Raw genomic sequence first — 20,283 nt, 5'->3', positions numbered from 1 at the left:
CGTATAGCGGCCTGTCACGATTCGGCGAATCGGAGCGCCACGATGCGGCCATCCGATATATGCCAGGGAAATTTCATGGAAATGCATTGGAACGGGACTGGAGATTTTGTCCGAAATAGGCGAAATCCGTTATAAAAAATCCGATATATGCAATGAATTTTTATTGGAAATGCATTACAGAAAAATTGGTTCTTTTTTATCTGTCCGTTGTGAGCGAATTTCCGATATATCCGAGTCCGATATATCCGAAGTTTACTGTACTGTATATATTGTTCTTTACCCTGCCTTTTTGCCTAAAGTCAGCTGGGATAGGCTCCAGTATACCCACGCAAGAGGACAAGAGTGAATGTTAGTTTTTAAAACTCTTAAAATTTTGGAGAAAGAAACAAAATAAATAATTAAGTTTTAATTTGGGGAAAACATAATATTATGGTAATAGTCATACTTACAGGAGGAATATTTACTAGAAGAAATCTGTATTATTTATTTTGAAAAGCGAAAATGAAAAAAAGAGCAAAGTTCACCAAGCTGAGATGCAGGTATTTTTCTTCTTGAATATACTGTATATAATAAAGTATATTTCTATAAAATATCAAAGTGTGCCATTGCGTTCTTTGATTTTCCAGTATATGGCTTTTGGTGGAAAAGGTTTGGATGTCGTTGCTGTAGACGGATTCCGTTTCGGGAATCCTTTAATCATCTTTCTGGTGTGTGTAAATATCTTCTGGGACCGAACACTTTTCAAGTACAGTCTTAGGACTTTGAACTTTCTTGAATTTGCCGACACTTTCCAAATGCCAGTCTTTGCTAGCCAGGCAGGAAGCATTGTAACTCGTTTGTCAGCCCCACGCTGCTGTCATCTGCAGGGTACCCCAGGAGGGGGCGTGGACAAATTGGATTTGGGTGAGAAATGTGACTGAGTCACCCCAGAGGGGATGGATGTGACATGTGGCTCAGTGTGACGAGGACGTGGTGATGAGGTGGTGTGTGCGCCAACATTCATCGCCTATAACCCCCAAACTCCGCCGTCCCTGCAAAAATCTGTCTTGTCTCAGACGTGCAAGAACAGTAATGGTTTTGTTATTGGGTTGTGGTGTAGTTACACTTCCGGAAATGCTATTCCAAACTCCTGCCAGCTTGAAACAATCTCTGTGGCATTTCAGCAGACGGCTGCCTAATGCTTTGAGTGAATGCAGTGGCCTCAAGCAGACGTTCAATATTCAAGGTTTGCGGACAAACACAAATCATGTTGCTCTTAACATATCTTGCCTCAATCAATATCCCTGTGTAGTTTGTCGTTGTCACGCGCTAAACATGCGGCTACAATGCTTCAGTGACTACGTATTGATTTGGTTATTTCGCTTCCTGTGTTCCTGTGTTCATGGAAAACGATCCAGTCATCAGATGCGCCATTTGTGCTTTCACCCATTCACTCCTAAACTGGCAAGCATTTGATTGGATCTTAGAATCTTTACAAATGCACTCACTCTCTGCTTAGACACCCTTTTTTGGAGACAATATTCTTAGTGATTGGCAATCCACCAATGTCTTTCTAAGCACATCATCACAACAGCACAAGCAGAAGACCAAGTTCCCGATGGTCCTTCTCATCTGCCGAGTTTAATCATCCCCGTTTGCATTTATATGGCTTGAACATCCCAGTCCAGGCTCTGGAAGTATGCGCACTTGTTTCCTTGGGGTGACTTTATTTCATCAAGTGTGTCAGGATCTAGAAATTGCGGTCCCCTCTGAAATTGTGTATAAATGCTAAGAGATGGTGTTTCAGAACACACTTATACACACGTAGCTTCCTTGAGATGACTTTATTTCATCAGGAGTGATACTGGATTTAGAAATTGCAGTTCACATTCAGAAATTGAATGTAAATACGAAGTGAATATATATTTCTGTAAAAAAAACATTCCTGAGAATAGACAATTACGGCTATAGCGCTAAATACATGCAATAACCCATATCACAGCCTAGCATAGAATTCCCATAGAAACTACAGCATAACAATACCATAGGGTCTAGAGCTGGTCTAGAACCCGTACTACCAGCCGCCAAGGCTTCAACCACCATTGCTGCAGAACACTTTTAAATTGTTAAACTATTTTGTGGTCCCTGAAGAAGGCATTTTTGCATATTCTGAAATACAAACAGGAAAAAAAAAATACACCACTCTTATTTCCTCACTTTGATCCATTTTCATGCCTGGTACAACTAAAGGTACGTTTGTTTAGACAGATATAATGAAATCATTTTCATTCATTCATTTTCTTTCTTTCTTGGTTTATTTCAGATATGCATACAATGTAACATGAATGTACATCACATATACACATATACAATATACACTTTATTGTTACACATGTCTGAAACGGAGCAGGAAGAAGCAAAGCTTATTTTTTCTATACCGCTTATCCTCATGAGGGTCGCGGGCATGCTGGAGCCTATCCCAGCTGTCTTGGGGCGAGAGGCGGGGTACACCCTGTGCTGGTGGCCAGCCAATCACAGGGCACATATAGACAAACAACCATTCCCACCACACTTGAAATAATATCTGATATGATAATAAAAATAGCTCACAAGAGTTCAATGTAATTGTAGTTTTTGATAATAACCAAAATCAACTAAATTCATACATCAATAGCTATGGCATTGTACTGCCAAAAAAATATATTTTTTCCAAATAAAGGTACCTTTTAGTTGTATCAGGCATTAAAATAAACAAGAAACTGAAAAAAACAAGGGCGGTCTAATATTTTTTTCTATGACTGTATTCATATTTTTTTTAGTTTTGGGTAACCTGACCATTTTTTAACCTCTGGCACTCTACCACTTACCTTTGGGCCGTTTCATGCCATTCGTTGAACTTGAACTTCAATTGCGATGAATACCGGAAATGCTTGTCCAGTCTGGATTTCACTGAATCTGACACACTGTTACACATTGATCTGATCTGTTGGCCATTTTGTTTGCAGAGGCGACCATCCTCAGTTACGATGGCAGCAAGTTCATGAAGGTCCAGCTGCCCGTGGTGATGCACACTGAAGCCGAAGATGTGTCTCTACGCTTCCGTTCCCAGCGAGCCTATGGCATCCTAATCGCCACCACCTCTCGGGACTCGGCCGACACCCTGCGTCTGGAGCTGGAGAGCGGACGCGTCCGGCTGACTGTCAATTTAGGTACTGTGCGTCCTGTGCAGCGGAAAAGTCATGTGACACATTGAGCTAAATTAAGCCTGACAAGTCTGTCAAACGCACCTCCGCACCCAGCGCCACATACGTACACTCCACCTCACACGTTATAATTATGCTGTTCACATTCTTGAATAGACGGAGATGGTGTAAAAGCTTTCAATGGCAAGAGTCTGCGGCTCTTTGCTTACTGCCAGATGATCACACAGCTACCCAGCAGGCAATGTCAGACAACAATTCCATCATTTTATTACACAATTAGTGTACAAAATACCTTAACAGTGCACTTGCCACTGTATTATTTTATTTTCTGGTATAGTTTCATTTGCAGTTAGAGCTGATTCCCAAAACTTCCAATGCAGGGTACAGGAGTATCATATCACAGCTCAGCGTGTGATGCTGTTCTCATCTGAGGCAGACATTGCAGTGCATGTGGTAATTGGTCATTTTATTAAGCAGTCCGCTTCATTTAAAACAATACCAGATTGAAGACAAACAGGTGATTTAAATTGCAGTAGTACCTCCACAAACGAACAGACTTCCTATTTGTAATGTGAAAAAAAAACTCATTAAGCCATGACACACATTTTATTATACATAAGTCAAAACAAGTAAACACATGTCATATGTTTAGACATGAATACACACATGCAGAATAGACTGTATGTCTGAGACGATATTAAAAACCTGCCATACCAAAGCCTTTTGACAACAACCACATTTGAAAGCAAAGGACTGAACTGTTCTTAAAAAAATGAATACAATATTAAAAACATAAAACAAACATTAAAGGAGACCTATTATGCTCACGTTCAGTGCTTTGTATTGAGTTGTAGACTCCTATAGAGCAGCTGCACACAATAACCCGCATAGAAAGCTTTCTAGATCTTCTAGAATATGTAACTCTTTCTGCAGCGTTTCCGTGGTCTTCCTGCTTCCGACCCAAACAGTCTGTTTACTTTACTCCACTCCTGGCATGCCTCGAGGTACGATTGGTCACATTCCCAAGTGCTCCCGAGGATACGTAGGTCCGCGTTTACAGAGTGCAGGCAAACTGCAGCCTATTTAAGATCCTGGATCCCAGGATCTGGATTCCATTGATGTAAGTAGAACTCACTGTTCTACTCGAGCGTGCAGAGCCAACCAAAACCTGTTTCAGGGCTTACTTCCAAATGTGCAAACCTCATTATCTGACGCTTTGGCAGCGTTTAACACGAGAATACAACATTGCATTATAGGCCCCCTTTAAGATATAATGTGGAAAATAGATATCACATATATTAAAGCACCAAGTCAGATAACAATGAGATCAATGTATCATGCTAGGTTAAAAGCCAAGGAGCGAAAGTGGGTTTAAAAATGACACACAAGGCCCACACAAGGCATAAGGGTGGAGAAGCTCAGAGAGATCATTTAAAGATTTGAATGATCTTAAAATGGATTCTGAAATGTACAGGAAGCCAGTGGACTGACTGGCTACCTGACTTCTCAGACACATGAGAATGAAAGTAGGACTTCTGTGATGTTGGACTTTGGAGGTTCCACTGCACTGCTTCTAGTTGCAAAACAGAAATTAGCTTCCAAATAAAAAAGGACAATATCCAGTGTGCAAGATTAACGCAACAATAACAAGCTACCCGTAAAAGAGATTTTTATTCAGCATCATTTAATCACATTGTCTCCAAGTGTCAGACGCTCGTCAATCCTTTTCTAAATCCAAGCATTCCCTGTGAGGGCACGCTCGTGTTGGTCTCTGGCTGTTTGCTCCCACTTTTCTGCTGCGGTTGACAACACACGACAGGCAGGGCCAAAAGGGAAGGCAGGGAGGGGGCGTTCGAACTGGGTCACCTATCACAGAGCACAACATGAGCTTCGGCTTTTGCTACCAGGGAGGTAAAAATGAAAAAGTAAGATAAAGCCTGTGTGCCCGGGGCTTACTGTAAGTCACTCATGATAGTTGACAACTAGAGCTACTGTGGTAGAATTAAGACCACTGTAGTACTACTGCTGCCTCTTTTGGATCTTTTTGAAAACTTACTGTGGATACACATATCGTAGACTATTACGTAGTAATTGACAATTTGTGCAGATTGACTCTTTATTAATTTAATTGCTATGAAAGCATAATGAATGATGGTCCTGTGTTAAAAACAACAACAATTTAGTGACTTACTTTACTAATATAATAATAATCACCATTATAAACTGTATATTATGACTAGGTAATAACATAATAACACTAAGGGTATGATCATTTTAATAATAGAATTGAAACCCTGCCTAACGGGCCCTGTCTGACTCTGACCAAAAATCTAATGCTCTCATAAAAAGGGATAATAAAAATCCAACAAAATATATACATTAAAAAAAACTAACAAACATATACGTAAATGTACAATGAACTCTGAATTGATATAACTCACGTTTGATAGTCCCATAAACCATGTTGGGCTCCTCTGTCATGACCACTGAAGTGATGCCGTGGTCATGTTGCAGCTGGAGGCCATGGTCGAGAGCATCAGAGGACGGTCAGCGTCCGTGTGTGTGTCCCCAGAGAGGTGGACTGTATGCTTTACTGATGTCTGCAGCTGCAACGTTGAAAGATGAATTTATCTCTCATCTATTCTTCCCCCCATCTAGATTGTATCAGGATAAACTGTACCTCCAGTAAGTTACTGCTCACATTTATTTCTTCTTCTATAACCCTCTATTACATCTCTGGGCGTTGATGTACTACATTTCTGGTTATGTAGCAGCCGAGTTTACTGTGCGATATGTGAGGCTGGCATCTTGTATTCACTTTATAAGGAATACAATTAGGGTTTAAAGAAGCATAGCGAGGTTTTAGAGAATGAGAACCATGCACTTTATTCCCATTTGTTTCTATTTAAAGCACATGAAAATGATGCTAAAAACTACATCTCCATGATATTACTGTATTCATGGAATGAAATATGCACAAGGCACATGTCCGCCCTTACATTTTGTTTGGTTTTCTTTTGACTCCAGTATGTCTGGCTGGTTGTAAATTGATAGGCCATTCATGGCACAGAGGAAATACAGAGTGTGATTTCATTATTGTCATTAACCTGCCTCACCAAGCAGAAAGGCGTGTTCGAAGAGGGAGGTGGCAAAAATAGATCACTGCCAAGTCGGAGTGTGTATGTGTGTGTGTGTGTTTGTGCTTCAACAAAGCGGTTACATCGCAATATTTGAGGTACTTATTCCCGACATATTATTTGGGATATGTGATAGATAATTTATATCTTTGATCCTCTTTCCTATTTCATGATACTGTGAGATTTCTAATTTCTAACATGATCAGTATCATAGGTAACAATTGAAGAGCTTGCAACCAAAAGGCGCTAAATCCATTTTGAAAATCAATGATTTTTAACTACGCACATATCAATCTATTTGGTCATCAAGTCTATATTGCAAATGAAAGAGCTATCAATATAGGTCAGGGGTCAGCAACCCGCGGCTCCAGAGCCGCATGTGGCTCTCCAGCCTCTTTGTTGCGGCTCCCTTTGCAATGCTTTAATATTTTTTAGCACCCGTGTGGTGAAAATGCACGTCTTTGTTATGAGTTTACAAAAATCCAACTTTGTGTGAGACCATGAATGCATCCTGACTGAGTTCTGACTGGTGACTGAATGAGCAGACAGGATGCTATCCAGTTCTCTCTGACAGGTTAACATGAAGGGAAATGAGTAATACTTTGAGTTATTTGAGTTATTAATTATTATTAATGAGTTATTTGACGATTCTAAAAAATAAATTAGAGCTCATTTAAAAACAAAAGTTTATCTCCAGTACTAGCAAGAGTACTCCAACTCGTCTTTTTTTTCCCTCCAATGTTGTTTTAAACATACAACGTTTTGCGGCTCCAGGCTATTTTTCTTTAGTGGGCAAGTGGGTGAAATGGCTCTTTTCATAGTAAAGGTTGCCGACCCCTGATATAGGTCATAAAAATGCATGCTATAAAAATCCTGCACACACCATGTATTTTATATATACATATATATATATATTTTTTTTCGGATTTAGCGCCTTTTAGCTGAAATGATGGATTTAGCGCCTTTTGGCTGAAATAAATTTGAAGTCACCTTTAACTTCTTCAATGGCATTGTTGTAAAAGAATGTAAGGTGCACAGAACACAGAAGCCATTCTCAACATACAATACAAAATAATAATTATTAATTAAATTAATAAAAATGTTATTAAAAGCAGTGCTCATATTTGACTGCACCATGAAGGTGACAGTGACAAAAATCACCTCATTACAAACTCTTTACATTGTATGTTTTTTAGTACAAGTAAAAGTAAGTAAGTAAGTAAAATAATGTTTCTCATGAAAGTTGGAGGTGTCAAGGTAGAGACATGCCTTTTATGGCGTAAAAAAAACTTCCATGTTACAGAATACTGTAAAAACACAATTTGTGTTCTCCTGAATTGCATAACATACTGTAACTATCATACGTGTACTTCATGTACACAAACAAAACAGGATGCGCACTGATACTGGCTTTCTGTATGTGCAGTGCCAATTGTATTCTTCTCTCTGATTGGTCAGATTATCAATAGATGGGAAACTTGGGCCAATCAGAATAAAGAACAAAGAAAGGGATTTAGCTCCTTTTGGTTGAAATCTGAAATGGAAATAGCGCTTTCTTTCATATTTTTTAAAATGATTTCAAGACCAAAATATGTAAAAAAAAAATATGTAACTTAGTGAAAATTGGATTTAGCGCCTTTTGGTTGCAAGCTCTTCAATTCATGAAATAGAATCTATTTACTATATTGGGCTTCTTTAGGGTGGAAGTCAGTTGTCCGTGTTCTGGAGGTCACTGGTGAGAAGTGAGGCTCCACGTAGAATGGTATCATATCATGTGACCTCTAGACATGCCGCTGTGGGCCAACTGTTTTTTAACAGCTTTCTAAATGCTAAGTAGCAACGTTCATGCCTCTTGGATGCATCCCTTGTTTGTTTATGCAAATGATAAGCTCACAGCTCTAATTCCCCGTTTCAACGCTTTAAAAGGTCATTCTTGGTTTATAACCACACTGTGAAAACGTAATGAAACGCTCACATCAAACACTGGGAAATGTTACATATACATATTTGGATAGTAGATCTTATTTGTATTTTTAATACATATCAATTGAATATTGTATATATCAATTTATCCATTTTTGCTTATCCTCATTAGGGCCGCAGGGGTACGCTGGAGCCTATCCCAGCTGACTTTGGGCAAGAGGCAGGGTACACCCGGGACTGGTTGCCAGCCAATCACAGGGCACATATAGACAAACAATCACATTCATATTCATACCTATGGACAATTTGGAGTTGCTAATTAACCTACCATGTAACAATGTTCTACAGTAAACCTCGGATATATCGGACTCGGATATATCGGAAATTCGCTCACAACGGACAGATAAAAAAGAACCGATTTTTCTGTAATGCATTTTCAATAAAAATTCATTGCATATATCGGATTTTTTATAACGGATTTCGCCTATTTTGGACAAAATCTCCAGTCCCGTTCCAATGCATTTCCATGAAATTTCCCTCGCATATATCGGATGGCCGCATCGTGGCGCTCCGATTCGCCGAATCTTGACAGGCCGCTATACGACGTCATTTGCAGCGTTTGCAGCGTTGCCTGCGCGTCCAGGTACATTGGAAACATAGTCAAGGAAGTGCCTTTTTATAACGGATAAAATACGATTTTTAATCCGATTCCGTAAAACGGACATTTTCCGGTATACGCATATAACGGATTTCGCTTATATCGGACAAAACCAGTGGGAACAATTGAATCCGATATATCCGAGGTTTACTGTATATAATCAAATAATCAAATTCCTTGTTGTGCCAGTCCAAAGCCTGGATAAATACAGAGGGTTGTGTCAGGAAGGGCATCCGATATAAAACATTTGCCAAACCAAAAACAAAACTTCCATACCGGATCGGTCAAGGCCCGGGTTAACAACGGCCGCCATTGGTGCTGTTCACCGAGAGGGTGCTGGTGCCAAATTGTTACTGTTGGTCACAGAAGGAGAGGAGGAAGATGAGGGTAGCTGGTGAGAGAGACAGATGCAGAAGACAGGGTTGGATGAAGGCGCTTGATTTGATGTGGCGACTCCTACTTTGTCCGAGTCTTGAGGGATCCCGAGGTACTCTCAGTCCAGCTGAGAGACATAGTCTTTCCAGCGTGTCCTGGGTCTCCCCTGAGGCGGCCTGCCAGTCGGACGTGTCCTGAACACCTCTCCAGGGAGCCATCCTGACCAGATGCCCAAGCCACCTCATTGGGCTACCTTCATTGTGGAGGAGCAGCATCTCTATTCTGTGTTCCTCCCCTGGAACAGCGATATTGCACATCGAGTCACGAGCCGCAGCTCACGTAGATCAACTACGTAGTAAATGGAGAACTTTACCTTTTGGCTCAAGTCCCTCTTTGCATCTGTCCGCATCACTGATGCTGCCTTCCGCTCTCATTCTTTGAAAAGGGGAATCATCAGAAAGCCTCAGGAATGTGATCCCTACTGGCTGATCTTGGTAACCCCCAAGGCTCTGCCATCAAGGATCGGCAACCTCAGCTGGAAAGTTCAGCTCCCATGACCTTTATGCTTGAACGTCTTTTTCCTCATCGACACTCTATGACGGAGTCATACGGAGTTTCCTCCGTAGGGTAGCTGGACTCACCCTAAGAGAGGGTGAGGAGCTCAGCCATCCGGGAGGGGCTCAGAGTAGAGCCGCTTCTCCTTCACATCGAGAGGAGTCAGTTGAGGTGGCTCGGGCATCTAGTCCGGATGCCTCCCGGACGCCTCCCTGGGGAGGTGTTCCGGGCATGCCCAGCCGGGAAAAGGCCCCGGGGCAGACCTAGGACACGCTGGAGGGACTATGTCTCACAGCTGGCCTGGGAACGCCTTGGTGTCCTCCCGGTGGAGCTGGAGGAGGTGGCCGGGGACCGGGAAGTCTGGGCTTCCCTTCTAAGACTGCTGCCCCCACGACCCGGACCCGGATAAGCGGAGGGAAATGGATGCTTGGATGGATGGATGGACACTCTATGACCAGCACAAAAGTCAAATAACAAAAGACTGCTCGAGTCCAGATTGGGGAGCCATTCCACCCAATCACGCCTCTTCAGGTCTCACTGCCGTCAAGTCGCCCAGCGGAGTGATGGAATTCGGAACAATTAGAGTACAAAACAAATACTGAAATAACTGTGTCTTTAATGACTATTTCAGTGGACATTTCAATAATGTTTAAATAAGTGGAATAAGCAGGCAAATAAAAAGTGGAAGACGGACAAGTTTTTGCTGAATTCCAAGGTCATTATATTCTTTGCTATGTCCATCCTTTTCTTTGTCATTTTTTCCATCTGTGTTAATTAATATGCAGCGTCAGACACTGCAGCTCTGGTCAGCTTGGTGGATGAAGAATTTCAGTAACGACTCAAAGAACACATCACTGTCAATTAGGAAGCAGGCTCCCTGGGGCTGCCCGGAGCTGTCTCAAGAAAACAGTGCCACTTTGACTTAAACCCACTTAACATGCACCCGTGTTAAGTGGTACTCGTACATTTCAGTTATCTGGCAACAGATGGCTTCACAATCCTCCTCCAACATTGCAGGACTTTGTGATAAAACCACTTCATGTATATATTCCTTTATATATTCCAGTACTTACTTGGGGAACAGCTAAAAAAACTCCTCAGTGTAGATTTTTTTTTTTAGGACAAGATTCTGTTGTGTGCACATTATGCCTGTGTAACAAATTGTTCCTCTATGTGCACCCAAAGCAGCACTGCAGCAGCAGACTATTACGCCCACAAAGCCCAAAATGGAAGAAAATATTGATTGGATCTCCCCCTTTGCACCTTTAACAGCTTCCATTCTTCTGGGAAGACTTTGTACAAGATATGTGTTTGTGGGAATTTTTAGTCCATTCATCCAAAAGAGGTCAGATATTGTTCGACAAGATGGTCTCACAAGATCTGTTATAGTTTACCCCAAAGGTGCTTGGTGGGTTTGAGGTCAGGGTTCAAGTTGTTTCATCACAAAACTCTAGACTTCCAGACATTGCTTCATGCTAAGGCAGTGCAGGGCTGTTCCTACAAATTTGGAAGTTTTAAATTGGCACATCCAGTCAAAGAATTAGCTAATTAGTCACCTTTGCCTTTAACACAGAACCCAGTGAAGGAGTGATTGTAACACAACTTCCATAATCGGGTTGTGTGACGTCAGCCTCAACACAAGAGGAGCGTCAAGTATGAAACTTGAACACTGAACGCTGACCTGGACCAATTAGAGTGTGAACACGGCTGTTTAAAAGGGGCTTCTGATTGAAGTGAAGATCAGGGTTATTCACATTTATTGTTCTCAGGGCTACTTTTTCAGAAAGCTAAGAATCATGGGGCCAAGACACCCCCCCCCCCCCCCCCCCATTATTATTCACATTTTGTCAAAGCAAACTTTTTTCCCTCACCTGGGTTTTCTGCGGGTACTCCGGTTTCCTCCCACATTGGCCACTCCAAATTGTCCATAGGTATGAATGTGAGTGTGAATGGTTGTTTGTCTATATATGTGCCCTGGCATTGGCTGGCAACCAGTCCAGGGTGTACCCCGCCTCTCGCCCAAAGATGGCTGGTATAGGCCCCAGCTTACCCATGATCCTAGTGAGGATATGTGGCAAAGAAAATAGATTGATGGATGGAATAAAACCGAAGTAATACGTCACCAATCTTCAGCTGCTTTTCAGGAACAACTGAAAAACTGAACGATAAGACTGGAGCACTTTGCTGTCTGTAAGGGCATACTGCCATAAGGTCCTTTATTTGACAGGAACACTCTGCTGCTTTTATCAACCAAAAGCAAAAAAAAAAAAAATATTATACTGCTGTTCTTAAAGGGATAGTTCATATTTTGGAATGTTTTGTATAACAACCCCATCAGCAGTGTAAACAACATACGTAAATACATAGAATTTCATGAACCATTTTTCAATCTGACTACTAATCTACTGCTTACTTCAGGGCATATTTAATTTCATGGACTGATTCCGTCATTTACTTGACATCCGTGGTATAGAACACTCTAAAACGTATTTATCAGCCAAGTGGGTCACTAAGCATGGCCTGCTATAAACTTTCCACGCCACCAGCACTGGCGTTGACGTTCGCTTTGACAATCCAGCAGTGGTGACTTTTGCTGCTTGGTCAGCCTCTTTTCCTCCACCTGAGTGAGTCGCAGTGTCGGGTCGGTCATCGCTAGCGTCTGGCTCGTAATCCCGCCAACCCGAGTTGATTGACTGGATAATCACATTCTGCCGTCGCCCTTGTGCCACACTTCTCCGTTCCCTTGGGCATGGAAGTCAACTAGCCGGAAAGAGATGGCTATGGATCCATCACTACAGACAGATCCCCGTAAGTGAGGACCCTCGGTGGCTGGACGCCGTGGACAAGAGGGAGTGGATGCCGTGCCGGGATAGGCTATTGAGTGCACAGTAAATGGCTTCTTTCCTCTCTTGGGGAGATACAAGGACGGAAAGATGGGAGGCAAAGATCAAGTCCAACACTATTCCATTATTCCATATCTCTCGTCCTTAATCCCTTGCCCGTTTCAATCCTGCCCCCGTGTTCGGTGCTTACAAAGCAAAACCGAGCTGGTAAGACTGAGTGTGTCCCACAACTTTGGCATCCTCAGATTTGCATTTAGAAACTTGCTGAAAAAGAGAATAAATAGCCATGGAACAGTTCAGGAGGATGAACCTGACACCCATCCAGAATACTCCCCACAGTAGGCAGAAGCGAGAGATGTAATTCTGTCACAATGGGGTATTGTCAGCTGCGTGTTGGGGTGTTGTGTTGTGTGAGCACAGCAGGGGAACTCTCGAGTGGTTCTGTCCTGATTCTCAGATGGTCACAGAGGTTGGTTGCGTCTCCACCTTGGACCGATGAAGGGTTTTATCTTATTTGTTGGTTGTAATTGCAGAAATGCTTTTGCGGGGTTGCTATTTTTTCATACCATTTGTTGTGTTGCTCTAATTTGTCCGATTTTAAATCAGCTTACGCTTGAGGTGTTTGCCACCTCGAATCTGTGTAACGTCTCACTTACTGCCTGCCTGCTGGCAGTCACACAATGCATGCAATATTCAAATGCTATGCTTTCACCTGCACTTTAGACCAACGCGAGTAACTCGAGATGTGGTCACCACATCATTTTATGTGACCCGCAAAAGTATCAATGTGGGTCAGTAACGCGCTTCATCTTCCATCCATGCTGGAGCCTATCCCAGCTGTCTACGCGCGACAGGCGGGGTCCACCCTGGACTGGTGGCCAGCCAATCCCAGGGCACATATAGACAAACAACCATTCACACTCACATTCATACCTATGGACAATTAATAAATCACCTAGCATGCAATGTTTTTGGAATGTGGGAGAAAAACCACAGGGAGAACATGCAAACTCCACACAGAGATGCCAGAGCAGGGAATTGAACCCGGGTCTCCTAGCTGTGTGGCACTAACCACTCACCCTCCGACTTCATCTTTTTCCTTCAAAGTTAGGGCTGTCAAGTGATTACAAATTTTAATCAGATTAATCATTTATTGGAAATGAATTAATCATGATTAATTACCATTTGTAACTATGTTTGAAGTAAGGCCATTTTGACTGTATTATATTGAAACAAAGATGCTAAAGATTTTCTTTGTCTTTCTGTTTGTTTAGACAATGTTGATGTTGTGATGTTCGGAGTGGCCATGAACGCATCTCGTGGTAGTCGAGTGTGAAGTATTGTTCCGAACTAGACGTGTTTGTTTGGAGTTGGAAATGGAATTTCCTGCTGTTGATGTGTTCAGGTCAGAATGAAGTTAGGGGGCTACACCGTGCCGACGTCTGTCGTCATAACAGAGAGGTGTCACTTCCCATTATGTGTATGCATTAATTACGATAAATAAATAAAAAAATCAAGGTAATTATTAAATAAATTAGTTACCGCTATCATTAATGCGTTATTTTTTTCATTTCAATTCACTTCACTTCTCATTACAAAGCAAGTTATCCATCATGATGTTAGTGAAGCAACAATAATCAAATGTACGGGCAATTGTGTGATAACAGGAGCCGAGTCTTGTTTCAATTCATATAAATAGACAGTTCCAAGTGGTCCATAACTATGATGGCCCTCAGTGGGGACAAGTTTGACACCCCACGTCTAAAGGCATGAATCCAGGGACTGCTGAGTTATTTTAATTAATGCCAGTCAAATTATTATTGGTCTTTGGAGCCCATTTGTGCTTCAAAATGATGATGTTCCGTTAGCATGCAACCAGCATCAGGTATCTCCAAAAAACTCATTTAGTTGTGTGAGTGCTGTGTGAGTGCTTGTAAACAATGAAACCCTATTCTGTATTTCCTTGCAATTGAATTACTGTGATAATGATTCTATTTCATGTTAGGATTTCATGTTTTTCGTTCAAAATATCAGTGGCATAATTCATTGAATATATAGACATTGAAAAAATGAAGGCTGTTATTTGCAATCGCTTGGTAGTTATTTGCTGCCACCTAGTGGTAGGATGGAAAGACAACTTCATTTGTCTACAGCACAGCTACTAACAGGATATATTAAAGCAGAATTTATTTGAAAATATATATGCCAGCCTCCTCGCTGCTTACAGAAAATGTGAGTTTCCGAGTACTCTGAAATATTTTCCCTAATCTAATGATGCAAAAAGTACAGCAAATGCAAGTCAGAAAATTGTATTTTATGGCCCATTAATGTCGACTGCCTTTCTGCCTTTTCCACACATTATTAAGTCATCCACTCTTCTCCTTTTTCTGTCCTCTCTAGTGTGTAAGGATGTCTATCTATCTGTCGTATCTTCAGCGTGCATGTTTGTTAACCACACTTTGGACTGTTCTACAGGCAAAGGCCCAGAGACTATTTTTGCGGGTCAGAATCTGAATGATAATGAGTGGCACACGGTACGTGTGTTCAGGAGGGGGAAGAGTTTGAAACTGACCGTAGATGATCTGCCACCAGTGGAAGGTATTTCTCAACCCATCTCTAACGTGTAGTCTTCCTGTTTTATTCTTATTTTGTTTATTTTAGTTTTCTCTTGTTATATGTGCAGTGAAGCCCAAAATGTTTCATACCAAAAATGTATTTGTGCCAGTTTTCGGTAAATGTGTTGCCATTGCACCTGTAATCAGTCCACTCCCCCAGCAACGCCCTCTCTCCTTTCCCATCCTCTGTCGATCCAAGGTCAAATGGCGGGTGACCACACCCAACTGGAGTTCCATAATATTGAGACAGGCATTGTGACAGAAAAGCGCTTCATGTCCATGGTGCCGTCCAACTTCATTGGCCACCTCCAGAGCCTTGCCTTCAACGGCATGGCCTACATCGACCTGTGTAAGAACGGCGACATCGACTACTGCGAGCTCAACGCCATGATCGGCTTCAAGAACATCATCGCTGATCCCGTCACGTTCAAGTCGCGCTCCAGCTACGTGACCCTCACGGCGCTGCAGGCCTACTACTCCATGCACCTTTTCTTCCAGTTTAAGACCACCTCCTCGGATGGCCTCATCCTCTACAACAGCGGCGATGGGAATGACTTCATTGTGGTGGAGCTGGTCAAAGGGTAAGTGGATCGAATTCAGTTCTTTTCCCAAACGAGTGGCCAGTTGCACTGTAACGTTCAGCTTTTTCACACATGAAATACACATTTTAAAATACAAAAATAATATACACAACTATATCAAATATGAAATAAGGCTCTCAGTGTGCTGCAGTATAATAATCCCTCATTTATTGCAGTGAATTGGTTACAGAGCGGACTGTGATAAATGAATACACGAAAGTATAGGATTACTTCTTCATGAATCAAATACAGTAAAGTCTCGTTATATCAATATCGGTTATAACGAATTACTGCTTATTACGATACTATTTTCTATACTATTTTCCCGGCAAATTTCTAGTCTTTTATGATATAATTAGTTCCGTTAGTACATACCCGGTTATTATGATAATCCGGTTACTACGATGCCCTTTTGATCTCCCGCCAGCCAATTTGGTCTGCTTATATCGATACAAAAGCAGCTTAAATCAATCTTTGCTTAAGGATTTCAATACCAAAAAAGAACACGGCGAACGGCTGCTTCCAGTCAACTTTATTTGACATATAACACACTTCCACCACCAGAGCGCAGCACACACACCGATTCCCGCACTTCCTGGTTCACAGGTCATGCTCAACCCGCCTCACATAGCTGGCCAAACACATGCCTGCAACAGAAGAACCAACTGACATAGCATACACACCTATTCCAACGAAGACACAAGCGTACAAATACATGTATTTAATTGTGTTGTATTCAGATATCTTTTTATTCTATACACACGAGAGAAACCACGAACGCACTTGGTTCTTCTGTTGCAGGCATGTGTTTGGCCAGCTATGTGGGGCGGGTTGAGCATGACCTGTGAACCAGGAAGTGCGGGAATCGGTGTGTGTGCTGTGCTCTGGTGGTGGAAGTGTGAAAAATAAAGTTGACTGGAAGCAGCCGTTCGCCGTGTTCTTTTTTGGTATTGAAATCCTTAAGCAAAGATTGATTTAAGCTGCTCGACATTGTTCTATAGTATAGAACAATGTCTATAGTATAGTATATATAGTATAGTTCTATAGTATAGAACAATGTCGAGTGCATTATTGCCCACTTTTAATGCAGTTCGGCGCAGGATCGGATATATCGACTGTCCGGTTATATCGATATTTTTTCCGACTCCCGACAATATCGATATAACAAGACTTTACTGTACATACATATATCAGACTTGTGTGATATGGGTTCCGCTGCTAGGGGAGCTGAGTGGGAGGCAGACAGGAAGTGACGTTAGGTGTTCAGAATTGAGTTTTACTTTTTTTAAATATTTTTTTTTTATTATTATAATACATACAACAGCTTAATAATAGCATGGCAGGATAATAATTGTCTTGTCATGAATTCTTATTGTGTGTTTCACCGCATGACTGATTCCGAGTGACCAGTGATGAACACTCCATATTATCACCACAACTTTGAATATGTCTTTTGATTGTCTGATATTTGTATTTAGCCATTTGTATGCTTTAAAAATGTTACATTTATCCAAAATTTGTATATGTATTTATATTTTTTATATGTAGCCAGTGCAGAGTCCTGCAACTATGATGTTTGCCACTACAGAATATTATTTTTGTGTATATGCATATTATTTCCGTGGCAAAATGCATATAACTGTTATTATTCATACAACTCTTGATACAACCCAACAGTTTTAGAACAGAAAATATTGGACACTTTTTTTTTTATGTTATTACTAAGGAATTCAAATCCCTTCCTTATCACATTTTTGCCAGAATGGTTACTGAGAAAGCTTTTGGCTATTACTCTTCTTTTTAATCTTCACAAAGGCACACAAAGTAGCCCTCATGAAAAGGAGTCAACTACACAAGAATGCATTTCTCATTGCTGAAATCCAGCTATAGAATGACCTTCTTTCAAGTGAGGCCTGAAGTAAACTTTTATTTGGCTTGTGGAAACATTAAAGTCATACATTTTAATTAAATTGAGCATGTAAATTAGAAACTGCCCTTAAACCTTGAGCATTAAAAACACTCTGATTTGTTCATCACAGCCCACAGCCTCGTTAATTCTACAGCCTGACGGTTATTTAGTTCCTTTTCATGCACAGACGCGTGACTCACAGACTTGAACACGTGCATTCCAGGAACACGCACCTATTTGCTCATGTTTTCAGAGGTTTATTGGCAATTTGATGTGTTTCGGTCTTTCCATTGTCTGTTGATAATTGTACATTTGAACTCCATGGAATTGTCTTTTTGTAGGTACCTGCATTATGTGTCAGACTTGGGAAACGGAGCCCACTTAATTAAAGGGAATTCCAACAAGCCTCTCAACGACAACAACTGGCACAACGTCATCATCTCCAGGGATGCCAACAACCTTCACACCGTTAAGATTGACACCAAGATCACCACCCAGACCACCACAGGAGCCAAAAACCTGGACTTAAAGGGTATGCTGTATTTCGTTGTATTTAGTGCTTGTTGTATTTTCACTCATTTGTTACAGTAAATTCAAAGCATACATTGTCATACTGGTGTGTTAACATGCTACAAATGGACCATCATAGCAGATGCTAATTGTGCAAAAAATATGTAAAAAAAAAAACTTCAATATCCAGTAATCTCTTGTTGTCATGGTTAATTGGTTCCAGACCTGACCATAAGATTTGTTATTTATACGTGTAATATTTTCATAGTAAAAGCATAGAAAGCCCATTATAGACCGTCTACATATGTTTTTTAACACTATTAGAGACTTGTTGACATGAAATAACACCCCTATAGTCACCTTTGCACTCATGTTCAACCAATATAGTAGACATAATGACATTTGAATGAATAAGACATAATTTAATAACTCATACATGTTAGCATAGGGAGAGTTCCTTGGTGATGCTTATTTTATTTGCGTTATATATATATATATATATATATATATATATATATATATATATATATATATATATATATATATATATATATATATATATATATATATATATATATATATATATATATATATATATATATATATATATATATATATATATATATATATATATATATATATATATATATATATATATATATATATATATATATATATATATATATATATATATATATATATATATATATATATATATATATATATATTACTTTCCTGACTTCTTGTGGTGGCTAATGTAACATTACTGACACCTAGTGACCAATGTAGAATACTACATATCATGTCTCTCAATGTCTTTTAGTTGTGTCTCGTATTTTAGTTCATTTAGTCATTTTTCAGACTAGTAATGTTTGACTAATAATGGGCAGCAGTCAACCACAAAATAGCATTTTTTTAATAATTAGTATATTTAGAAAAACTGTGAAATTGGAATTGTGATATGGTGCAGGATGGCTAGTTATGTTAAAATCAAATTATTACTATGGACTCTTAAACTGGAAAAGCTCACATTGATTCAAACGTAAAGAAATGGCCAATTAATATTACTACAGTACATAGTTTTGCAATATTTTATATTTTAGATACTACGATTACAGTTTACAACTATTATTTTTCTATTGCTTATTCACAGGATTTTTTGTGGTATGGGTATTTACTTTATATTACATTTCAATTAATATGTTAATTTGTTAACCATGTAAATTGGATGGCAAATTACATACAACAATAAAAACACTATTCAATTTATTTTGCAAGCTACGTAAATCACCAATGAGGATTTCAACTTCTGGCTTTTTTTAAAGCATATGTTTGAATTTAAACTTACCTACTTTCCACCCAATTGATGTTCAATCTATGTCTACTGAGGGACAATTAAATGGGGCTCTCCTGGAAGGAATGTTTGCATGACACTGATACACTTAAACTGTACTCTCTATTTAATTTTCATAATGCACTTATCCTTATTAGAAAAAAAATCCAAACTGCCTTCGTCTTCACTGCAAGCTCACAATGACAGATTATGACAGATCATCATCCCTATGACAGTTCTGTTACTCTCCTGTTCTATGGAGTACCGTTTTTATCCACAAGGGGTCAGTATTGTTCCGTTTTTCATATGTGCAGGTAACCTTTACATTGGTGGAGTGGCCAAGGAGATGTTCAAGGAGCTGCCTAAATTGGTGCATGCCAAGGAGGGCTTTCAAGGTTGTCTGGCATCAGTGGATCTCAACGGTCGTCTTCCTGACTTGATGTCAGACGCGCTGGACTGTGTGGGACAAATTGAGAGAGGATGTGAAGGTGAGGTTTCAGTTGAATTCATCAATGATACAAAAAAGGTTTGGTTGAATGTTCTCACGAAAATGATCATTCATTTTTACTAAATCTTCCTTCTAATAATGATAACAGCCACCAAATGTAACAAATTATGCATATATACAGCAGTCGCAGTGCTGCAACTCGTGTTGCGTTTGG

The 20,283-nt window shown here is 40.3% G+C and overlaps 1 protein-coding gene across 14 annotated transcripts in view; it reads left to right on the top strand.

Moving 5' to 3' along the window:
- The window catches only part of LOC131107920 (neurexin-1a-like), a 282,890-nt gene that overhangs the window by 129,327 nt on the left and 133,280 nt on the right, over nt 1–20,283 (top strand). For 12 of the 14 annotated variants that reach the window (XM_058058406.1, XM_058058399.1, XM_058058407.1 and 9 more), the window contains 6 exons: nt 2,985–3,188; nt 5,841–5,867; nt 15,149–15,271; nt 15,488–15,869; nt 18,120–18,310; nt 19,936–20,109. In XM_058058406.1, the coding sequence (XP_057914389.1) occupies nt 2,985–3,188; nt 5,841–5,867; nt 15,149–15,271; nt 15,488–15,869; nt 18,120–18,310; nt 19,936–20,109 (1,101 nt within the window). The remainder of the gene's footprint in view (nt 1–2,984; nt 3,189–5,840; nt 5,868–15,148; nt 15,272–15,487; nt 15,870–18,119; nt 18,311–19,935; nt 20,110–20,283) is intronic. The other 2 variants (XM_058058402.1, XM_058058410.1) reach the window with 1 other exon arrangement.

Source organism: Doryrhamphus excisus, chromosome 20 (assembly GCF_030265055.1).
Source record: "Doryrhamphus excisus isolate RoL2022-K1 chromosome 20, RoL_Dexc_1.0, whole genome shotgun sequence".
Classification (NCBI taxonomy): domain Eukaryota; kingdom Metazoa; phylum Chordata; class Actinopteri; order Syngnathiformes; family Syngnathidae; genus Doryrhamphus; species Doryrhamphus excisus.
The sequence above is the reverse complement of the archived record's forward strand: the minus strand, read 5'-3'. Positions and strand labels throughout refer to the sequence as shown.